Source organism: Apiospora marii (genome assembly GCF_038362585.1).
Source record: "Apiospora marii strain CBS 49790 chromosome Unknown utg000003l_segment0_segment0, whole genome shotgun sequence".
Lineage (NCBI taxonomy): Eukaryota > Fungi > Ascomycota > Sordariomycetes > Amphisphaeriales > Apiosporaceae > Apiospora > Apiospora marii.
The window spans coordinates 5,502,322-5,518,553 of record NW_027117374.1 but is presented as its reverse complement, the minus strand read 5'-3'; the positions used below and the strand labels follow the sequence as shown (position 1 = coordinate 5,518,553).

Genomic DNA, 16,232 nt, shown 5'->3' with positions numbered 1-16,232 from the left:
TCAATCTGACTGGATCGCTTATGTCACCCCAACCAAGATAAGCAAACAACAATTCCATTCATTCCCGAGTCTTGTCTTCCATGGGATCCTTGATCATCATAATCCCATACTCTTTGCCCTGCGACACAGATTCTGAACATATCCAGCTCCGAACCAAACATGGCGTCGGAACCTTCAGAAGGCCAAGGCCCTTTGGTCCTTCGGGCCAGAGAGGTCGAGACCGTGGAGGGCCGGGGGCCTCGTAGTCCCAGCCCAGTCTTCGTGCACGAACGTGACAGGTCTCGTTCCCCTCCCCCGATTACCATGGAGAAGCGACCACGGTTTCTAGAAAGAGACATTTCGCCCGAAACAGAACGCTACCCCGTGTCGTACTATGAGGAACACGACTATTACAATCGCGCGGAAGACCGCGCAGGGCCTCTCGTCCCTCGCGAGAAAGCGAGGCGCGACGACGATGTCGAAGTCACCGACCGCCGACTCGTTCGGGGCCGGGGTAGGGGGAAGCTCGTCCTCCTACGCGGACGAACGGGCTTTGAATCGGTCCCGGTCGCGGGAGCGCAGCTCTCGCCGGCGGTATTACAGTCCCTCGCAGTCCCGCAGGAGCTACTACGACGACGAAACCTTTTACTCGCCACCGCCACCGCGGCGGCCAACACCGCCGCAGGAACAACAACAGCAGCAGCCCCTTTTCAATCCTCCACCTCCGATTCAGATCACGATCAACAACCACGTTGAGAGCGCGGACTTCTCAGGGGACGCTTCTTCGGATGACAGTAGCAACGCGAGTGGCAAACGGCGGCGCCGTCAGCAAAACCGCAGAAAGGGCGAGCGCGATCGTGCCAATGATGCCAAGCCCGCCCGGCAATCACCCAATCTTTCTGATGCGCCGATTCCTGTTCGTGGACAGACAATCTCGGGTGAACAGATTTCCACAGGCAACCAGTATGCTCCAGGTGCCCAGGCGGTTCTCGCCAGAAAAGGGGTGAACGCCATCTGGGACCCCTCCCAAAACTCGGACATCACCGTTCATCTGAAGCTGCCCCTTCGCGAAGAAGGCCTCGACGAGCAGATCGAGGAATTTTGCCGCCTGCGAAGGCTAGGCGACTTTGCCTCGGCCAAGCGGTTCTTCGCGGAGAAGTTGGCGGATCATCACGACAATCCGTACTTGCTGGTGCAATACGCCGAGATGCTACTGGAGCAGGGCGATTATATCACCTTGGCCGAGTTGAACGGCCATGCCGCGTTTGCTCCTGATAACCACCTTTTGGGTGGTCAAGAAGGGGCACTCCTGCGCGAGTATTGGAAACTGCTGCAGCTAGTCCGGTCTTTAGACTGCCCGCCCACGGATTGGGGCGCGGTCAGCATCATACCCGAAGCGCTAAAAACGTTACATGATGCAGTCCTTTCCGGAGAGGGACCGGTGGGATCTACCGAGGTGAGTCAATTGGGCGGAAGGTCATTGTCCAATCGCTTCTTCGTCAAAGGCTTACCCAGCGCTCGTAGATCAAAGTCCTCGCTGTCATCCTGGGCCTGGCTGGCATCAAGGACAACGTTTACCTGCAAACGCAGTGGTTAAGAAGGCAACTCGCGCGCTTCTTTCCCGAGGCGTTCTACCGACAACTGTACACGGACCTTCTCCGAGACGGGCGTGTCTGGGACTTCCACGACATCTTCATCTCTAAAGCCTGGGCGGATGGTGTCAAAGAAGCCATCCAAAGCTTCGCGGGACCTACCGACAGCCAGAAACCCCTGACTGCCTTGCTCGATGACTGGAAATCGCCAGTCGGAGAGAGTGACGGCTCCACGGCATTAGCGCTGCTGAATATGCTTCTCTCTGTGTCGCCGATCAGTAAGAGTGATCGGAATCGCATTTACGATATCGAAGAAGATACCATGGCCCTGGCGACTCAAACTGCAACCTCTGTGATGAAATCAAATCCGGAGCTGATGGATAGTCAGCCGTTCATGTATTGGATGCTACGCAAGTCGGGAAATGCGCTCTTGCAAAATGGCAACCAACAATCTCTTTTCTACGATCATCTTCAGTCGCAACCCGGCATATCGGCATCCTTCCGGTTCAACCCGGTACCCGGGATCTACCATCACAGAGGCTTTGGATTGCCCGAGTACACCCCAGCCGAGACCGAGAACCCGGGGTGGAGACAAGACGAGGCTCCTGCCGAGTACCGGGCTCCAGCCAAGCTGGTGTTGAAGCAGGCCAAGCGGTTCGAAAACTACCGCATGCAGTCGCAGGCCCTGACGAACCTCATCCTGTTCTCCAAAAGCCCCACTAAGCTATTCGGTGAATTATGTACTCTGCAGAGGTCTGTCCAGGGCGATATCAAGCGATATGCCCATACTCTGGGCTCAACTTACCTGGCTCTTGATGCCGACTCGTCGACCGACGACCTGAAACACGCGATCATGGAGGTCTTCTATGAGCCCGAGAGCTGCCTCACGACGCACGAGAAGTGGTACCAAGGCCTCTTACTCTACTCTTTGGAGACCGACCCCGCGGAGCGCGAGAAGGTCCTCGAGCTTGCCTTTGACAACTCCCGGTATCTGTCAAAGCAGGCCCTGGCGTTGCTGGACTCTAAGATGCCGGAGATCAGGCGCAAGCGCATGGAGTATCTGGAGGCGCACATCAGTTCCGAGACGGATCGCAGGCAGGCGGAAAAAGGGATATGTTCGAGTCTCAGACTGAGGGAAGCCATGGAGCTGCCCGAGTTCCCCGAGCTGGAGATGGAGGAGCAGCCTGAAAAAGATACGAAGAAGTCAACAAGAGAGGAAACTACTAAGTCCAACGAGGATAAAGCCCCAAAACAGCAAGATGGTGATCCCTCCCGAGATCCTGTACGGCAAATAAATGAGGACGACTATGGCTCGGACACGTCGCATTTGATAAGACGCGAGCGTTCGCGCCGTCGACGTCACAGACGCGAAAAAGAAAGGTCAGAAGAACTGAGGATAGCTCGTGAACGGGACCACGAAATGGAGCTCAAGTTGCAACGCCTCCGACACGAGCTCGACGTCGCCAAGATTCGTCAAGAGACCGACAATGCCCGAGAAAAGCGGCTTTCCGAAGACCGCAGTCGTCAGGAGATGGAAGCGCTGCGGAAGGAACTCCGAGAGCTCCAAAGGCGGCACGATCGCGACGAGCTCGAGGAGCATCACAAACTGGAGGAACAGCTGAAACAGAGTCAGGCAAAAGTAGAGGAGATGCGACGGGAGGAGCAGGAGCAGGCGCGACGCGAGAGATTGGAGAGGGACGCGGTGGAGAGGTATAAGAGGGAGTCAGCCGAGCGGCGTTCGCATGAGGACCTGATGCGGGAGCTGCGGGAGGTACGAGCCCAGATGGCGGAGGTGAAGTCGGCAATGAAACCGCAACCCCAGGGAACGTACTTGCCAGAATTTGGCGAGTCGCCGCTGGGGCCCGTACGATTGCCGGGCTATCCCGCCTGGCGTCGGAAGCACCTTCGCGTGCCGCCGCGCGTCATCAAGGTGAATTATGTGCCGTCTTCGTCGTCTTCTTCTGACTCCTCTTCCGATGTTGAAGACGCAGACTTTCGAGACGCCCATCCGACTGGCGGAGAAGTAAGAGATACGCCACCGGACCGTGATGTGGGGGAGGCAAATTACCATCGCAGTGTCGAAGAGCTGGACAGCGACAACGAACCAGATTATCCTGATGATATAGACCTTGAAGCTGGAAGAATGGATATTGGTGAAGAGAAACTGGGGGAGTAGACACGAAATAGCGAATAAAAAGCCGGTAGAAAGCCGCAGGTCCCTCTCGAGCGCCACTTGCTCTCTAAGTATGTATTAACAGGCATCTCAAGACTCCATTCCCTGGTAAGGAGGTCTGTCTAGCACATATCCCGGCTCGGCTCGTCGCTTTACATAACAACCGCAGTTGAAAGAGGAGAAACATGGAAAGCCCTCGCCCGGGGGGCATCTATTCAAGCATCTCGTCGAGATTGACACGGGTCTGACCGGCACGGGGTTTCTCATCCGGCAGTCTTAGGCTGGCGGGTAAGCTATCTGTCAGTCGCTCCTTCAGGCTGAAGCTGTGACTTATCTTTTTCCTCGATACATGCCAAGGCTCCCCGGTAGAAACAAAAGACTCACACAGAGCAGGTTGCTGAGACTGTGATAGTTGAGCTTCGTCGAATTGATATTCTTTCTTCGAAAAAGAAAAGGATATTTCGCCGAGTTAATCTTCTTTCTTCTTATTTCTTTCAAAGAAAGATTTACTCGGCGAAGTATGACTATTAGTTAATAAAAAGAGTAGAAATATCTATTAGGGCACTAGTGACCTCGCTTATAAGGCACTCACACTGTATTACCTCTGAGCTGGTAATAAAATTGCAGAAGTCTGATATTGGTTCCTGCTATTAGCACTCGATTTATCTTCGCTCATCGTTTCCAGCAATGCCAGTACGTGCTTTTGCCTTTATGGTCTCGGCCTTATCTTATCATTCCATGAGCAATAGTAGTAACCGCTTTTCACGGATCGACAGATGAGTTGCAGCCCCGTATAACCACTAATATCGTCAACAGGTCCTCTCCTATCGGGATACTACCCACCTACCTACTAGGTCCCATTAAGCATCACTACCTTCACGCAAACCGCACCTCAAGCATCTCTCAATTGTTTTCCAGCTTGCAACAGTTGAGTTGATCAAGGACCTGTATCAATAGGCCTTCATCTGCCAACGTGTAAGTACAACTTTTACTTTTTGTTAAGGCGTCCCTGCTGAGAACTTCTTTAACAGCACCACCACGACAGAAATCCGTGAATCTTAGCAGACATCTCTCATCATCATCCATTCCTCAAACGAAGGTCACGTCCCAGGAGCACAGCATACATACACGATAGGTACGAAGCGCAAGAATGTTGCAATGATACAAAGGACTGACACATCCAACACAGCACGCAAAACACTTAACGCAACCCACCACTTTCCGTCATCCCTTACCGCGAGTCGTCCTACGAAGTTCTTCGTCACTGTCATCATGGCTGTCTGCGACAAATGCCAGTTGGTACTGGACGAGCTCCAGGCCCGGTCCGTCAAGCTCGAACAGGAAATTTCCGAACATCGCATTCACATGGAGGTACTCATTGCCTTGTCCGACAGAATGGCCGAGAAAGGCGAGCCTGTTTCGAAGGCCCTGGAGGAGATGTACGAGAAGGAACGGAAGGTGCAGCAACACACCTATGCCCTCCGGGACGGCTATAAGCATGGCGCTATAGCCAACTTCAAGTGTATTCACCAAGATCACGAGGAGTGAACGAAGTGGGGCATGCATTGCCGGAAGTGATAGCTACGAGGCAGGTGCGGCGGATGAAGATCATGGGGCGTTCATTTCGGTGCACAGCATATTGACTTGCGTCAGGAACTGGCGCTTCAGATAGGAAGGGGCTACGAATTGATCATCAATACTACTGTTGACCCCCCACGAAAACGTCATTTGGCCTTCTCTATTGGTGTGCCGTGCGATTGCGACTTGTGAAGTCTTCCGGTTGGACAGTATCCTCTGTGCCGACACGAAAACCAGAAAATGGTATGTCAAATGTCTTTTCGCTTCCCCGTCGTCGCGATGCTCTCTCTGCAGTGAGCTAAGCTCGCTATTTGTGAGCTTTGCGAATGCTTACAGCGTTGAACTCTTCTTTGTGCTTTTCTTTATGTCTTCCCAGGATCACAGACTACAGGACTGGGTCGTTTCATCAAGCATTAGAACATTGAGCACCAGGGTTGAGAGTAAGGTAGGGGGGCAGTTTTGAATAATAGTTGAGCCAAGCAGCCCCCTCGTATAACACCTAAGTAACGCAACAGTGATAAAAAGATAATAACATATTATGGGTGATTAAAGACAGCTCGACGATTACATGGTTTGGTGAATTTCGTCCCGAATGTGGATCAGGCAAGCCATTCTCCAAGAGTACTCGTCCGCGAGGTCGCCCAACTCCCGCTTCAGCTCGTTCTTCTTCTTCCTCTTCTTCTTCTCCTTGTCCTGCTCCTCCTCCTCCCCCTCCTTCCGCCACGTCTCTGTCTGCTCCACCGCCATCTTCTCCCACTCGATGTCGAGCGCCCGGGTCCGGTACGAAAGGCGCTCGAAGGCGAAGAGCCAGTCGAAGTACAGCGTCGGGGCCTTAAGCATAGCCTCCTCCCCGTAGCGACAAAAGAATACGAAACTAAAGACAGCAAGCATGTCAATTCGTCAAACACATCATTTAATCCCAACGATGAAAAAGGACGATCGCATATGTGAGTGGATCCAGCGTGCAGAGAATACTGCCAGTATCCGATTACCCGGAACCTCGCCCCCCTTAACTCTAATCCAGGAGCTAGTGGCGAGCCCGGTCGAGAGTAGCGACCAGCCACTCATCTCACCTTGGTCCGTCGGGGTGCTACCCATGAGATGAGATCAAACAGGCGGCATCCAACTGCCCTAATAGCAACGAACGTTTCTCATATGAAGGCAATTTCTCGACACCGGCATTGTTCTACCGCCAACCACCCACTACGTGCGCTACCTGCTGGGCGGACTAGGGATGTTCTAGTGTGGCTTCTAGCCAACCCGTACGGCACATGGATTCCCCAATTTCTTCCGACCACGAGGCGTTGCATCACGTTGGATAATGTGCACGCCCCTAGACCTAGAGCGCGAGCTTGGTCATATTCTGTTGCTGTGTGGGAATGACCAGCCAACGGCTGGTAACTAGGGTTCCTTTAGAACCAAAAGCAGACAATAACAAGATAGGGGCAGACACGTATAAGTGTACCCGGATGCCAAGAGTTTCTAGAAAGGATCCTCACGACAAATCAAATCTACTGACTCACTCATCTCGACCAACCAAACACAGCATACCCATCTACCCCCGGTATATACATCCACCTGCCCAACATGGTAGCCGCCGACCAAGCCCTAACCTGCTTCGTAGGAGCCTGGGGCTTCATCAACGCCACCCTGACGTGAGTAAATCTTCCTTGCCCTACGAAAAAGAGGAATATGGAGCAGGGTCCGGAGCCAAAGGAATAATTGGTCAGCAAACACTAATCATCCCGAAAGCAACACGACCTCCGGCGTCCCCGTCCCCGACTGGCACAGCAACTACCCCTCGGGCATCTCCGTCTACAGCCCCAGCGCCTACAACAGCTTCATCATCACCGCCAACGACACCACGCAGCCCCAGTACCGCCCCAAGACCGTGACCCTGCCCGCCCGGCCCACCGACCCCGAGGCCGCGTGGGCCACCATCGCCCAGCACAGCCTCGCCGCCGGCGGGCCGTTTGAGCTCGTCAACGTGACCGTGCCGGCGGAGCAAGGCAAGGGGCGCTCCCCCTGCGGCGGCGGCGGCAGTGCCATGCGAAAAGAGGGCGCCGGGTACGGCAAGAAAGAGGAGGTGGAGGAGCACCACGACTATCGCCCCTACTCCGGGGCCACGGGACCGTCGGGCGTCATGCTCGCCCATTTCACCACCGCTACCCTGCCGGCTTGGGTGGGCTTGGAGCTCAACAACCACTTCGAGTTCTTTGACGACTGCAACGTCCATGTGCTGCGGACCTACTTCGGGGACGTGGTGCAGACCGTCTTCTTCGACCGTCTGCCGGCCCGCTCTTGATGATATGGCTAAGGAAGAAGCAGGGGATCGCTGTTTTGTTTCTCACTACGGCATGGCTGCGCCTACGACGTACGGGTGACGATTTAATGCTACAGTTAATTAGGATGTATTAATGTTTCAATGAAAAGAATACGTAGGATTCTTCGCACTAATCAGCTCTAAACATCTTATTCTATTTAGTGAAGCTTTGCGCCCGCCAGCTTGACAAGCTCGGGGAAGATCTGTCACAAAGTTAGCTAGTTTCGGGATTTTCCAGATGAGAGCGTCGAAAGTACTTACGGGTGTTCCAAAGCCCGTCACTGGGTCCCAACCCTTCTGGGCCGGGAAGCCCTCGGTGTCGCAGCCGTGCGCGCTGCCCGAGGTGATGTCGTTCACGCCCTTGCGGCCCACGGAGTAGATCCAGGGGTTCAGGAAGCCCATAGGCGGCATGCCGGAGGCGATGCGGGCGTCGTTGAGCAGGGAGATGATGCCGCCCGTCAGCGGGCAACTGGCACTGGTACCGCTGATAGTACCTTCCGTGCCGTTCCAGAAGTAGGCAAAGTACATGCCCTGGGCGGAGATGTCGGGGTATCCGCGACCTGTCTTGTTGTACAGACCGTCGAACTTGCCATTCAGGCTCTTGACGTAGTCCTCTGTTACTTGCTTCTGGTAGGCCGGCGCCTCAAAGTAGTTGCTGAAGCCGCCGCCAGAAGTGTACGCACCGTAATGCTTTCCGTCCCGTTCGAAAGGAGGGCGGTATGCGACCACCTCAGGCTGGAACTTCATGGTGGCACCGATGGTGGTGACGTAGGGGCAGCTGGACGGGAAGCCGGGGAGGAACTGGGTGGTGTTCTTGCCGTCATTGGACGTGCACACTCCGCCATCGGGGCCGACGCCATCGTCACCACTGCTAAAGAGGATGGACGTGCCTCGCACTCCAACTCGGACGAATTCTTGGCACACGCGGTTCGCGTAAGAGCGGGGAACGGTTTGCTCGTCGTCGCTGTACGAGGTGGAAATGACTTGCGGGATGCTGGGCTGGGACAGCAAGTAGTCGAGCCATACGAGGTAGGGCTCGTTGGTGTTGTCCGGGGTCTGCGACGAGGGAATGAAAGGCGGACTGCCTCCTGTCGAGTAGCTTTCAATCGGGGTTCCGTAGCTAATACCAGCAATGGCTTGAACATCCAAGTTGGCTTCCTTATCAGTGCCGTCGGCAAGTTCCTCCGCGGTAATGGGGCCATCTCCGGGGCCACTTGCAATGGTAAACTGCTTGAAGTCCTTGGCGCTGGAGACCGCTTCAGGGCGATACTTGGCCAGGAACTTCTCGGTATCCGCGCGAATCGGGTGTTCTCCGAGGTAGTTGGTGAAGCCAACTTTGTTGACGTCGGCGGCGCGGGTCTTGTAGCCCTTGGTGCCGTACAGGGTCTGGAAGCATTCGGGGGTGACAGAGCTGATGTTACAGACCTTGTTCAGCGTGGAGTTGCTGGGCGGGGTATAGGCCGGGGGAATCCAGCCGGCATCCAGAACGTGGTCGAACCTCTCGGCGCGGGCGCGGAAGAATGAGGTGGTGGGCTGGATGGTGTCGATGTGGTCATGCAAGTGTGCAGGGAGCGACCACTTGGACGTGCGCGCCACGCGGGACCCGTCGGCATGCTCGTACGTGTGGTACTGGGTGTCGAGAAGACTCTCAATCTTGTCGACGGGAAGGGCGACCGTGATCCAATCCTTCGCAGCGCTGTAGCCCGCAGGGGCTACACCGTTGTCTTGAAGCCATTCGTGGACGAGATCCAGTGCTTCGTCGCTGGGCTTGACAAGGTCCTTGACGTCTTGCTGGGAAAGGTGCTGGCCATAGCGTTCGTGGGCCGGGTCAGACACTAAAATTGCCGGTCAGCTACTGCACATTCCGGTGTTACCGCATCTGCCGCTGTCAATCCCACATACCTTCGTACAGGTGTCTCTCGAGCTCTTCGAAGTTGCCTTGCTTCAGGCCGATTTGCAGGTTCATGACCCGATCGGAAGAAGCGCGCTCGACCTTCTTCCATCCGCGGGGCACGAAGTGAGTCTCTTTGACTTGGTACGGGGTGCGGGCCTTGATTGGCGAAGCGACCACCGCACTCGGGGCGAGCAGCGCCAAGAACGCAACGGCAAAGCGACCCATTTTGCTGCAGAAGACCGAAAACTTGGCAAAGAAGACAAACTTGAGAGGTGGCCAAGAAAAGCTTGTCTTCGGCGACCCGGGACCTGGGATGGATTATATATGCAGACGCCGAGGCTGGGCACAATGGGTGCTGGGCAAGAAACCAGTAACAGAAGCAAAGAAGATGCCGATCAGAGGCCGTGTTTACCTGAAGATCGGCGGTATGCAACATTGCGCCATTGGCCAGTCAGATTGTCCGCCCATAAGCATCGAGCGACCCAATTCGCCAACTTGTCGCCTTTAGGAAGGTGCCATCGGTTTTGGGAAGGTAGTTCGAGAGTCGACGACCTCATCTGCGCATTTCGCCGTGGGCCATACCTGGTCGCGCAATTGCCGGGGCTGATTGGGCCCAAGTTGCAAGGCTAAAAGCTTATCATGCGTGCACCTCCTTCTGGCCCTCTTCTTGTTCCCCATCTATGTCGCATGCTGTGCGGGGAACCATCCCGTAGCGGCGGTCCGATCATGCCCTCTGCGGCCTAGCAGTCAGGCACTGGTAATTAATCGCAAGCTTGCTTTACTTGCTCGCGGCGAACGAACACCGAACACCGCGCGATAAAACTGCAATTGAGCCCTTCACGGGAGGTTACGTAGGGCCAGAACGGAATCCATGACAGTTAACATTGTTGACAGCGACATGAGCTGATCGCATCATCATTCAACTTGTCCACAAAATGTCTCATGCAAGTTCCGTCCCGCCGATGCCTCCAGCGTACTCTGCAGGCAGTGCAGGGTCGGGTGGATCTCGCGTTGTACGGTGAGCAGCTGTGATAGCACAGCTCTGCATCATCCAACTATCATTGCCAACGCAAATGATCCGAGCCGCAGGGCCACCTACTTCTTTGGTAATAAAATTCCGTCATCCGTGAGCTGATGTATATCGTGCGACCCGAACGTTCCGCCGCCCGCGGGACTATGCATCATGCTTTGCACCATCCATGGCTTGCTTTAATATGAAGACAGCCCACAATAGACCGTTGCAGTGCTAATCAGCTCCAATGCCCGGCGGCCCCAGAACTTGTCTGCATCTACACAAACCTGGATTGGCATTTAAAGGCCGTATCAGAACCGAAAACCGAGCTGGAAACTGTCAGCTCAATGTCTCAAGTAGTCGAGGGGCTTATCTTACTTCGTCCTACACATCAACTCACTTTTCTACTTGTCAAAGACGTAATCTTTCGGGTAACTTGAAGTGTCACGATGCTCTGTAACGACTCCTCTTCAGGCTGGAGTTGCAAAGTAGCCACACCACCAGCAACACATCAGGGACTATGTAATCAAGTCTATTGGTCTATGTTGGTATCGTCTGAATGTTCTCGTGAATGCCACGATCGGGATAAATGTGAGCTAAGTGTGTACTGAATGAAGAAAAACGCGAAAATTTCGGTAAAATGCCCATCCTCTGAGCGCTTGCATGAGCCTGCCATGAATCATCGAGACAAGCCCGAAGAAAGGTGACTCGGGCGGACATAGAAGCCTCTTCAGAAATCTAATGAACTCAGCATTGCCCGGTGAAAATAATGTTTCCTCTCCGTGTTACATATTCTCTACAGGTTCGCCAATCCGCCGGTGGTGCGAAGAAGGGCAAATAGGCAACGAATGTCGGCTAGGTATCGGTATCGGCCACGATGGTAGGGTTGTCATCCTCGTCCTCTGCGGCGCTCCCAAGCATACGGAGGTAGTCCTGGCAGTTCATGGCATGCCCGATATCCTCCCTTTTGCTGATTTGCATATCGAAAATGCGTCTGTCGACAGTGTCGTTGACCATAATATGCCGGATATAAGTATCCTTCGTCTGGCCCATGCGAAATACTCGACCAACGGCTTGGTTCTCGATCGACTCGTTCCACCAAGGGTCTACCATGATGACTCGGTTGGCGCACTGCAGATTCAAAGCGGTACCGCCACATTTCAGGGATACAATCTGCTTCAAGTCAGTGCCTTGCTGCCAGTGGCACTCTTACCAAGCGACTTAACTTACCATGACCTTTATGCCCTTCGCTTTATTGAATTTGGCGATTGCTGCGTCTTTCATTTTCTTGGACAATTCACCAAAGAAGTAGAGAAAGTGTATCCCCTTAGCCTGCAGCATGCGACCAAGAATCTGACCCAGTTGCACAAACTGTGTGAAAATGATAATCTTGTCGTCCGGCGCCTCTTCTTGCCACTCGAGGACGATAGATATTGCCTTCGTAGTCTTGGCACTGGTGGTCAAAGGCTCGGGATAGTTATTGTCCAAGGCATTGAGAAACATGTCATCATCGGCCTTCGCGCGAGGCTGGACATCGAGATAGTCGTTTCCCAATTTCTTATCGTCCTTGCCCCTCTTGGTACAATGTCGAAGGTCATTGCGGCGCTTCCGTTTTTGTTCCAGGAGGTTGTAAGATGCTGCTTTCTCTGGGGTAAGGCCATATTTCGCTAATACGGCCATGTCTTTGGCAGAAGGTTGGTCGGATTTTGCTTGATCTTCTCCCTGGCTTAGGGTCGAGTCCGGAATTTTTACTGGAATCAAAAAATGAAACCTCATTCCACAGATTGGACACTTAGCTTTGGCATTGTCCCGTTCGCTGGCGGTTTCGATCTCCGTCTCGATGCAGTTTAGACAGAACGTGTGGCCACACTGTGTTTTCTAATTAATAGGTCATTTTGGACGGGATTATGAAACTTACTTTGTTCTGTCGCGGATCAGTCAGTTGGAAACCGCAAAGATGGCAAATAGGGTCATTCTTCTCAGCCAGCATCATACCCAGTAGGGCATCTGTATTAAGCTGACGTCCGGGCCCCTCGTTGTGGTAGCGCTCAAGTTGTTGGAGAAGCGGCGTCTTTTCAAGTCCCTTGACCTTTTCCTGCAAGTTGCGAATGTCTTCGCCGCACATTTTGCTCTTCATTGCTGATTCAAGTAAGAAGAGATGGGCAGTCGCTTGTCTAAGGTACATAAGCAGAGTCAGAAGTAGATTGACATTACCAGATTTGCCCTCTTGCTTCATCTGGTCTTGGAGTTGCAGAGCAATCTGACGGAAACGCATGTCGATATACCTATACCCAATTTGAATATTAGCAGTTACATGCGGATAAACGAGAGCTGAGGCTTACCTGTATATGACGCGTTCTTCCTCTGTCTGGTCTATCCAGATGTGCAAGGTATGCTTCCCTTTGGCATCCCAAGCTTTCTGTCCGGCAATTTCACATGACTGTTTTCTGAAAAAGGGATTAGTTCTAGCCCATAAATCATACTACGATGATTACCAACCTTTGGAGCATAATGGCGTCTAACATTGTAGTGAGCCATTTGTCATTATCCGGCTGTCATTAACTATTAGTAGCGACTCTCGTACTGGGTTCTCTGTGTCAACCTTACGTCTTCTAGGTTATTCAACCTTTGCTTGAGATCCTGTCTGGATGGCAGCCAAGGCACCTGCAAGAAGGCGAGGTATGGCCATATTTCTGTTCGAATATCAGTAAGGAATGGCATCGATCGGCGGAAGGTTATGGGAACGTACCCTCCACCTTGTTCTGAAGCGGTGTAGCCGTTAACGCCCACCTGTGCTTCGCATCCAGAGCACGACAAGCGGTAAATGCTGTTGTTCGATGTTAGTGAAGTTGGTTTGCCATCGTATATCGTGTACTTACTCCCAGAATTCCGATTCTTGATGGAATGGGCTTCGTCCAAAATAACCCGGAAAAACTTCATTCGGAACAACACACCAGAGTGTTTATCAGATTGGCTTCCCACCTCCTCACCCGAATCGCCGGGCGAGTCCGTTCCATGTTGCACCTTTGTGGTCCGATACGTTCTTTCAACCTCTGAACTGCTCGCCAGTCTTCAAGTCTTGGTCAGCAAAAAGGTACGAATGAGAATACCCGCCACACCTTCCGACTTACATGATATTCATTCTCTCCAGGGTGTTCTGATTTTCTCCCTTCTTGGCCTGAAAATGCGTGAAGGTGAAATTTTTGTCGTAGTCAAGATGCTTTGGAATTTCGTCCATCCACTGAGAGACTGCACTCGCAGGCACGACAATCAGAGTTGGCTTTGGGTCATCTGATTTGGGTCCGTTGAGGGCAATGCAGACGAGGGCTTGAAGTGTCTTGCCCACTCCCATATCATCAGCGTTAATCCCACCACGGTCTTTCCCGTGCTCTTTGCCGAGCATCCATTGGCAACCAAGAAGCTGGTGGTGGGTCAATCTTGACTTGACGCCATCAATTTCCCATCTGGTGACAGGAAATTTGGACTCGTCAACAGCTCTACATTTGCCCTTGAAGCTTCGTTCAGCAGCTCTGAGCAGACCGATGTCCTTCTTCATTTTCTTTTCCTCACGAATCTTGGTTTGTTCGTCTTTCTCTGTATCGTCTGGCAGCCCATGGCTTTCAGAGGTGCTCTGCTGCGTCTCTGGGGCATCGATGCTATCATCAGAGCTATGGTTACTAACCAAGTCTTTGAATCGCTGGGTTATCTTGGGGGGACCTTTTTTGGTCTTACGTCGCTTTGCTGGGTGATCGGTACTGGGTTTCTCAAACAATATATTTCGTTTGGGCTCGATCTTCGCGTTTTCGCGCTCATGGTATTCCTGTATAGTTTTGGGGGCCTTTCCGCGTCTTCTGGGCGGAGGTTTCGCCTTATCGCTGGACACTGCGTCTGATGATGCTTCTTTGTTGAGATCTTCAGTCTGCATACCAGTTTCGACGTCACGTAGCTTGTCCCTAGTCTCCTGTATTTGAGCTTCGCATAACTCAAGCATCTTCATATCGACTAGATTGCCTGGGTTTTGTTTCAGTTGGGCCTCATGTTTGGTCTTCTGTGAAGACCAAACTTCCAGTGCCTCGGTGAGTAGGTTGAACTCAGCAATGTTCTGGGCGTCGCTCCCTTGTTTTGGGTGGTTGGAAGTAGCCGGGTTCTTTTCCCTTGTTTCGACGGCCCAGAAAGACTCGGACTCTCCATTGTCGTTGCTGCTCGTTGGGGGATCGCCTTCTGAATTTTCGTCGTGCGGGGCCATAGTAGACGCTTCTTGTAGATTGCGATCATCGATAGGTTCTTCCGCTTCTATGCGCGACTCAAGTCCTCCGTCGGTATCGGGTTCTTGTTTAATACGCGCTTGGTCCGGCTCAGGCGAGGTAGTTGTGCGCTCAGGGACAAACATGCTGCCCTGACGATCCCGTCTCTTAGCCTCTAAAGCAGAATCCGCATGTTCCGTCTGTGAAATGCTGTCACCGGGCACCATAGGATCGATTACCCTATCAGGCGATCGATGATCGGGGAGGTAATCGAGCGGGTCGTCCTCAGTCGAATCCATAATGGTCTTCAATCGACGTTTTGGGTTGCGAAGAGGTTTTCTGTGTTCGACTATCCTAGATTTGTTTGGTCGGAAGCCGTGGTCGACATTGCGTGGTCAGGTACGAAGGTGACCACCCTTGAAACCCGTGTTCGTAGTCGCGGTTCACGGTATCGTAATCTACTCACGTTCACTCCACCCAATAAAGGTCGGTAAAGTTTGGGAATGGTGGCAAGTACTGTAGGGGAATGAAGTAGTGGCTGGGGTTTGGTCAGCAAACAATGGTCGGGTAAGGTGGTGTGGGAATGAAGACGTCCTCCTCAAGTTACGAAAACGAGGATTTATTTTGATGGAGAGAAAGAAAATGCACATTGGGAATGTGGGCTTCCCAAGGCTTCCCAATTGAGACTTACCTGAGAGAATTGACAATTGCTTTAGTATGAGTTTATGTTGAAACTCTCGAGTTGTGCTTGTATGAGAATTTACAAGCACATCTTTATGAACCTGTATTGGCAGTCGTGAGGTTCATCATCAGAGAAAAGCGACCAAGACTGGATCGTACCAGGGCAATGGAGATGGATTGTGTAGTTTGGGAAGGTGTTTGCCAGAAAAATCAAGCCCAAGACCTTTTGTAATAGATGATGTTGGTGGGCAAAATTTGTAGGCTTGCTGAGGCCAAGCAGCTGAGGGTGAAAGATGTTGGTGAGATTTCGTTTGTGAGGTTGAGGGTCAAGGGAAATAAATAAGAGTGCGGTCACATCCTTGAGCAGGAAAAAGTCAGATATCTGAAATTGAATAGAAGAAAAAATGCGTTGCCTGCCGGCATTGGCAGTCCATATATCGTTGTGAATACTTTCAGGCAGTACCAACCCAGTAGCACGAACGCAGGTGATGTGCTACGAGATGGTGGTGGGTAAAGTCTGAGGTAGGATGCGGATTGGGAATGCCGAACTGTGTGGGTTGCTGGGATTGTGGTTGCTGTATCGTGACTCCTGCCACTGATTGTGTTGCGTGGGTGGAAAGCTGCCAGATATCAATTCAACAGCAGTAGGTAGATTTCAAGAAGACTCTCATCGGGGCTTCAGTTGGTTAGGGCTTTCCTTTCTACAAGACAATCAGAAAGTGCTGAAGCTGGATTGGGACTTTACTGTTTCGGCAA

General features: G+C 52.7%; 6 protein-coding genes across 6 annotated transcripts; 3 read left to right on the top strand and 3 right to left on the bottom strand.

Moving 5' to 3' along the window:
* Nucleotides 1–373: 373 nt before the first annotated feature.
* On the top strand, nt 374–3,747 carry PG985_005270 (uncharacterized protein; the record flags this gene model as incomplete). The annotated part of the gene is made up of 2 exons (XM_066825039.1): nt 374–1,435; nt 1,504–3,747. The coding sequence occupies 2 exons, from the start codon at nt 374–376 to the stop codon at nt 3,745–3,747; spliced, it is 3,306 nt and encodes a 1,101-aa protein (XP_066688199.1).
* Nucleotides 3,748–5,016: 1,269 nt separating this feature from the next.
* On the top strand, nt 5,017–5,292 carry PG985_005269 (uncharacterized protein; the record flags this gene model as incomplete). The annotated part of the gene is made up of 1 exon (XM_066825038.1): nt 5,017–5,292. One exon carries the CDS (start codon nt 5,017–5,019, stop codon nt 5,290–5,292), a length of 276 nt encoding a protein of 91 aa, XP_066688198.1.
* Nucleotides 5,293–5,886: 594 nt separating this feature from the next.
* On the bottom strand, nt 5,887–6,162 carry PG985_005268 (uncharacterized protein; the record flags this gene model as incomplete). Its single annotated transcript, XM_066825037.1, has 1 exon — nt 5,887–6,162. The coding sequence occupies one exon, from the start codon at nt 6,160–6,162 to the stop codon at nt 5,887–5,889; it is 276 nt and encodes a 91-aa protein (XP_066688197.1).
* A 747-nt stretch (nt 6,163–6,909) lies between these two features.
* Nucleotides 6,910–7,627, top strand: PG985_005267 (uncharacterized protein; the record flags this gene model as incomplete). Its single annotated transcript, XM_066825036.1, has 2 exons — nt 6,910–6,977; nt 7,075–7,627. The coding sequence occupies 2 exons, from the start codon at nt 6,910–6,912 to the stop codon at nt 7,625–7,627; spliced, it is 621 nt and encodes a 206-aa protein (XP_066688196.1).
* A 176-nt stretch (nt 7,628–7,803) lies between these two features.
* Nucleotides 7,804–9,764, bottom strand: PG985_005266 (uncharacterized protein; the record flags this gene model as incomplete). Its single annotated transcript, XM_066825035.1, has 3 exons — nt 7,804–7,848; nt 7,907–9,480; nt 9,548–9,764. The coding sequence occupies 3 exons, from the start codon at nt 9,762–9,764 to the stop codon at nt 7,804–7,806; spliced, it is 1,836 nt and encodes a 611-aa protein (XP_066688195.1).
* Nucleotides 9,765–11,406: 1,642 nt separating this feature from the next.
* On the bottom strand, nt 11,407–15,094 carry PG985_005265 (uncharacterized protein; the record flags this gene model as incomplete). The annotated part of the gene is made up of 9 exons (XM_066825034.1): nt 11,407–11,724; nt 11,782–12,273; nt 12,470–12,836; nt 12,894–12,998; nt 13,051–13,103; nt 13,159–13,244; nt 13,301–13,378; nt 13,431–13,609; nt 13,683–15,094. The coding sequence occupies 9 exons, from the start codon at nt 15,092–15,094 to the stop codon at nt 11,407–11,409; spliced, it is 3,090 nt and encodes a 1,029-aa protein (XP_066688194.1).
* Between the last annotated feature and the right edge of the window lie 1,138 nt (nt 15,095–16,232).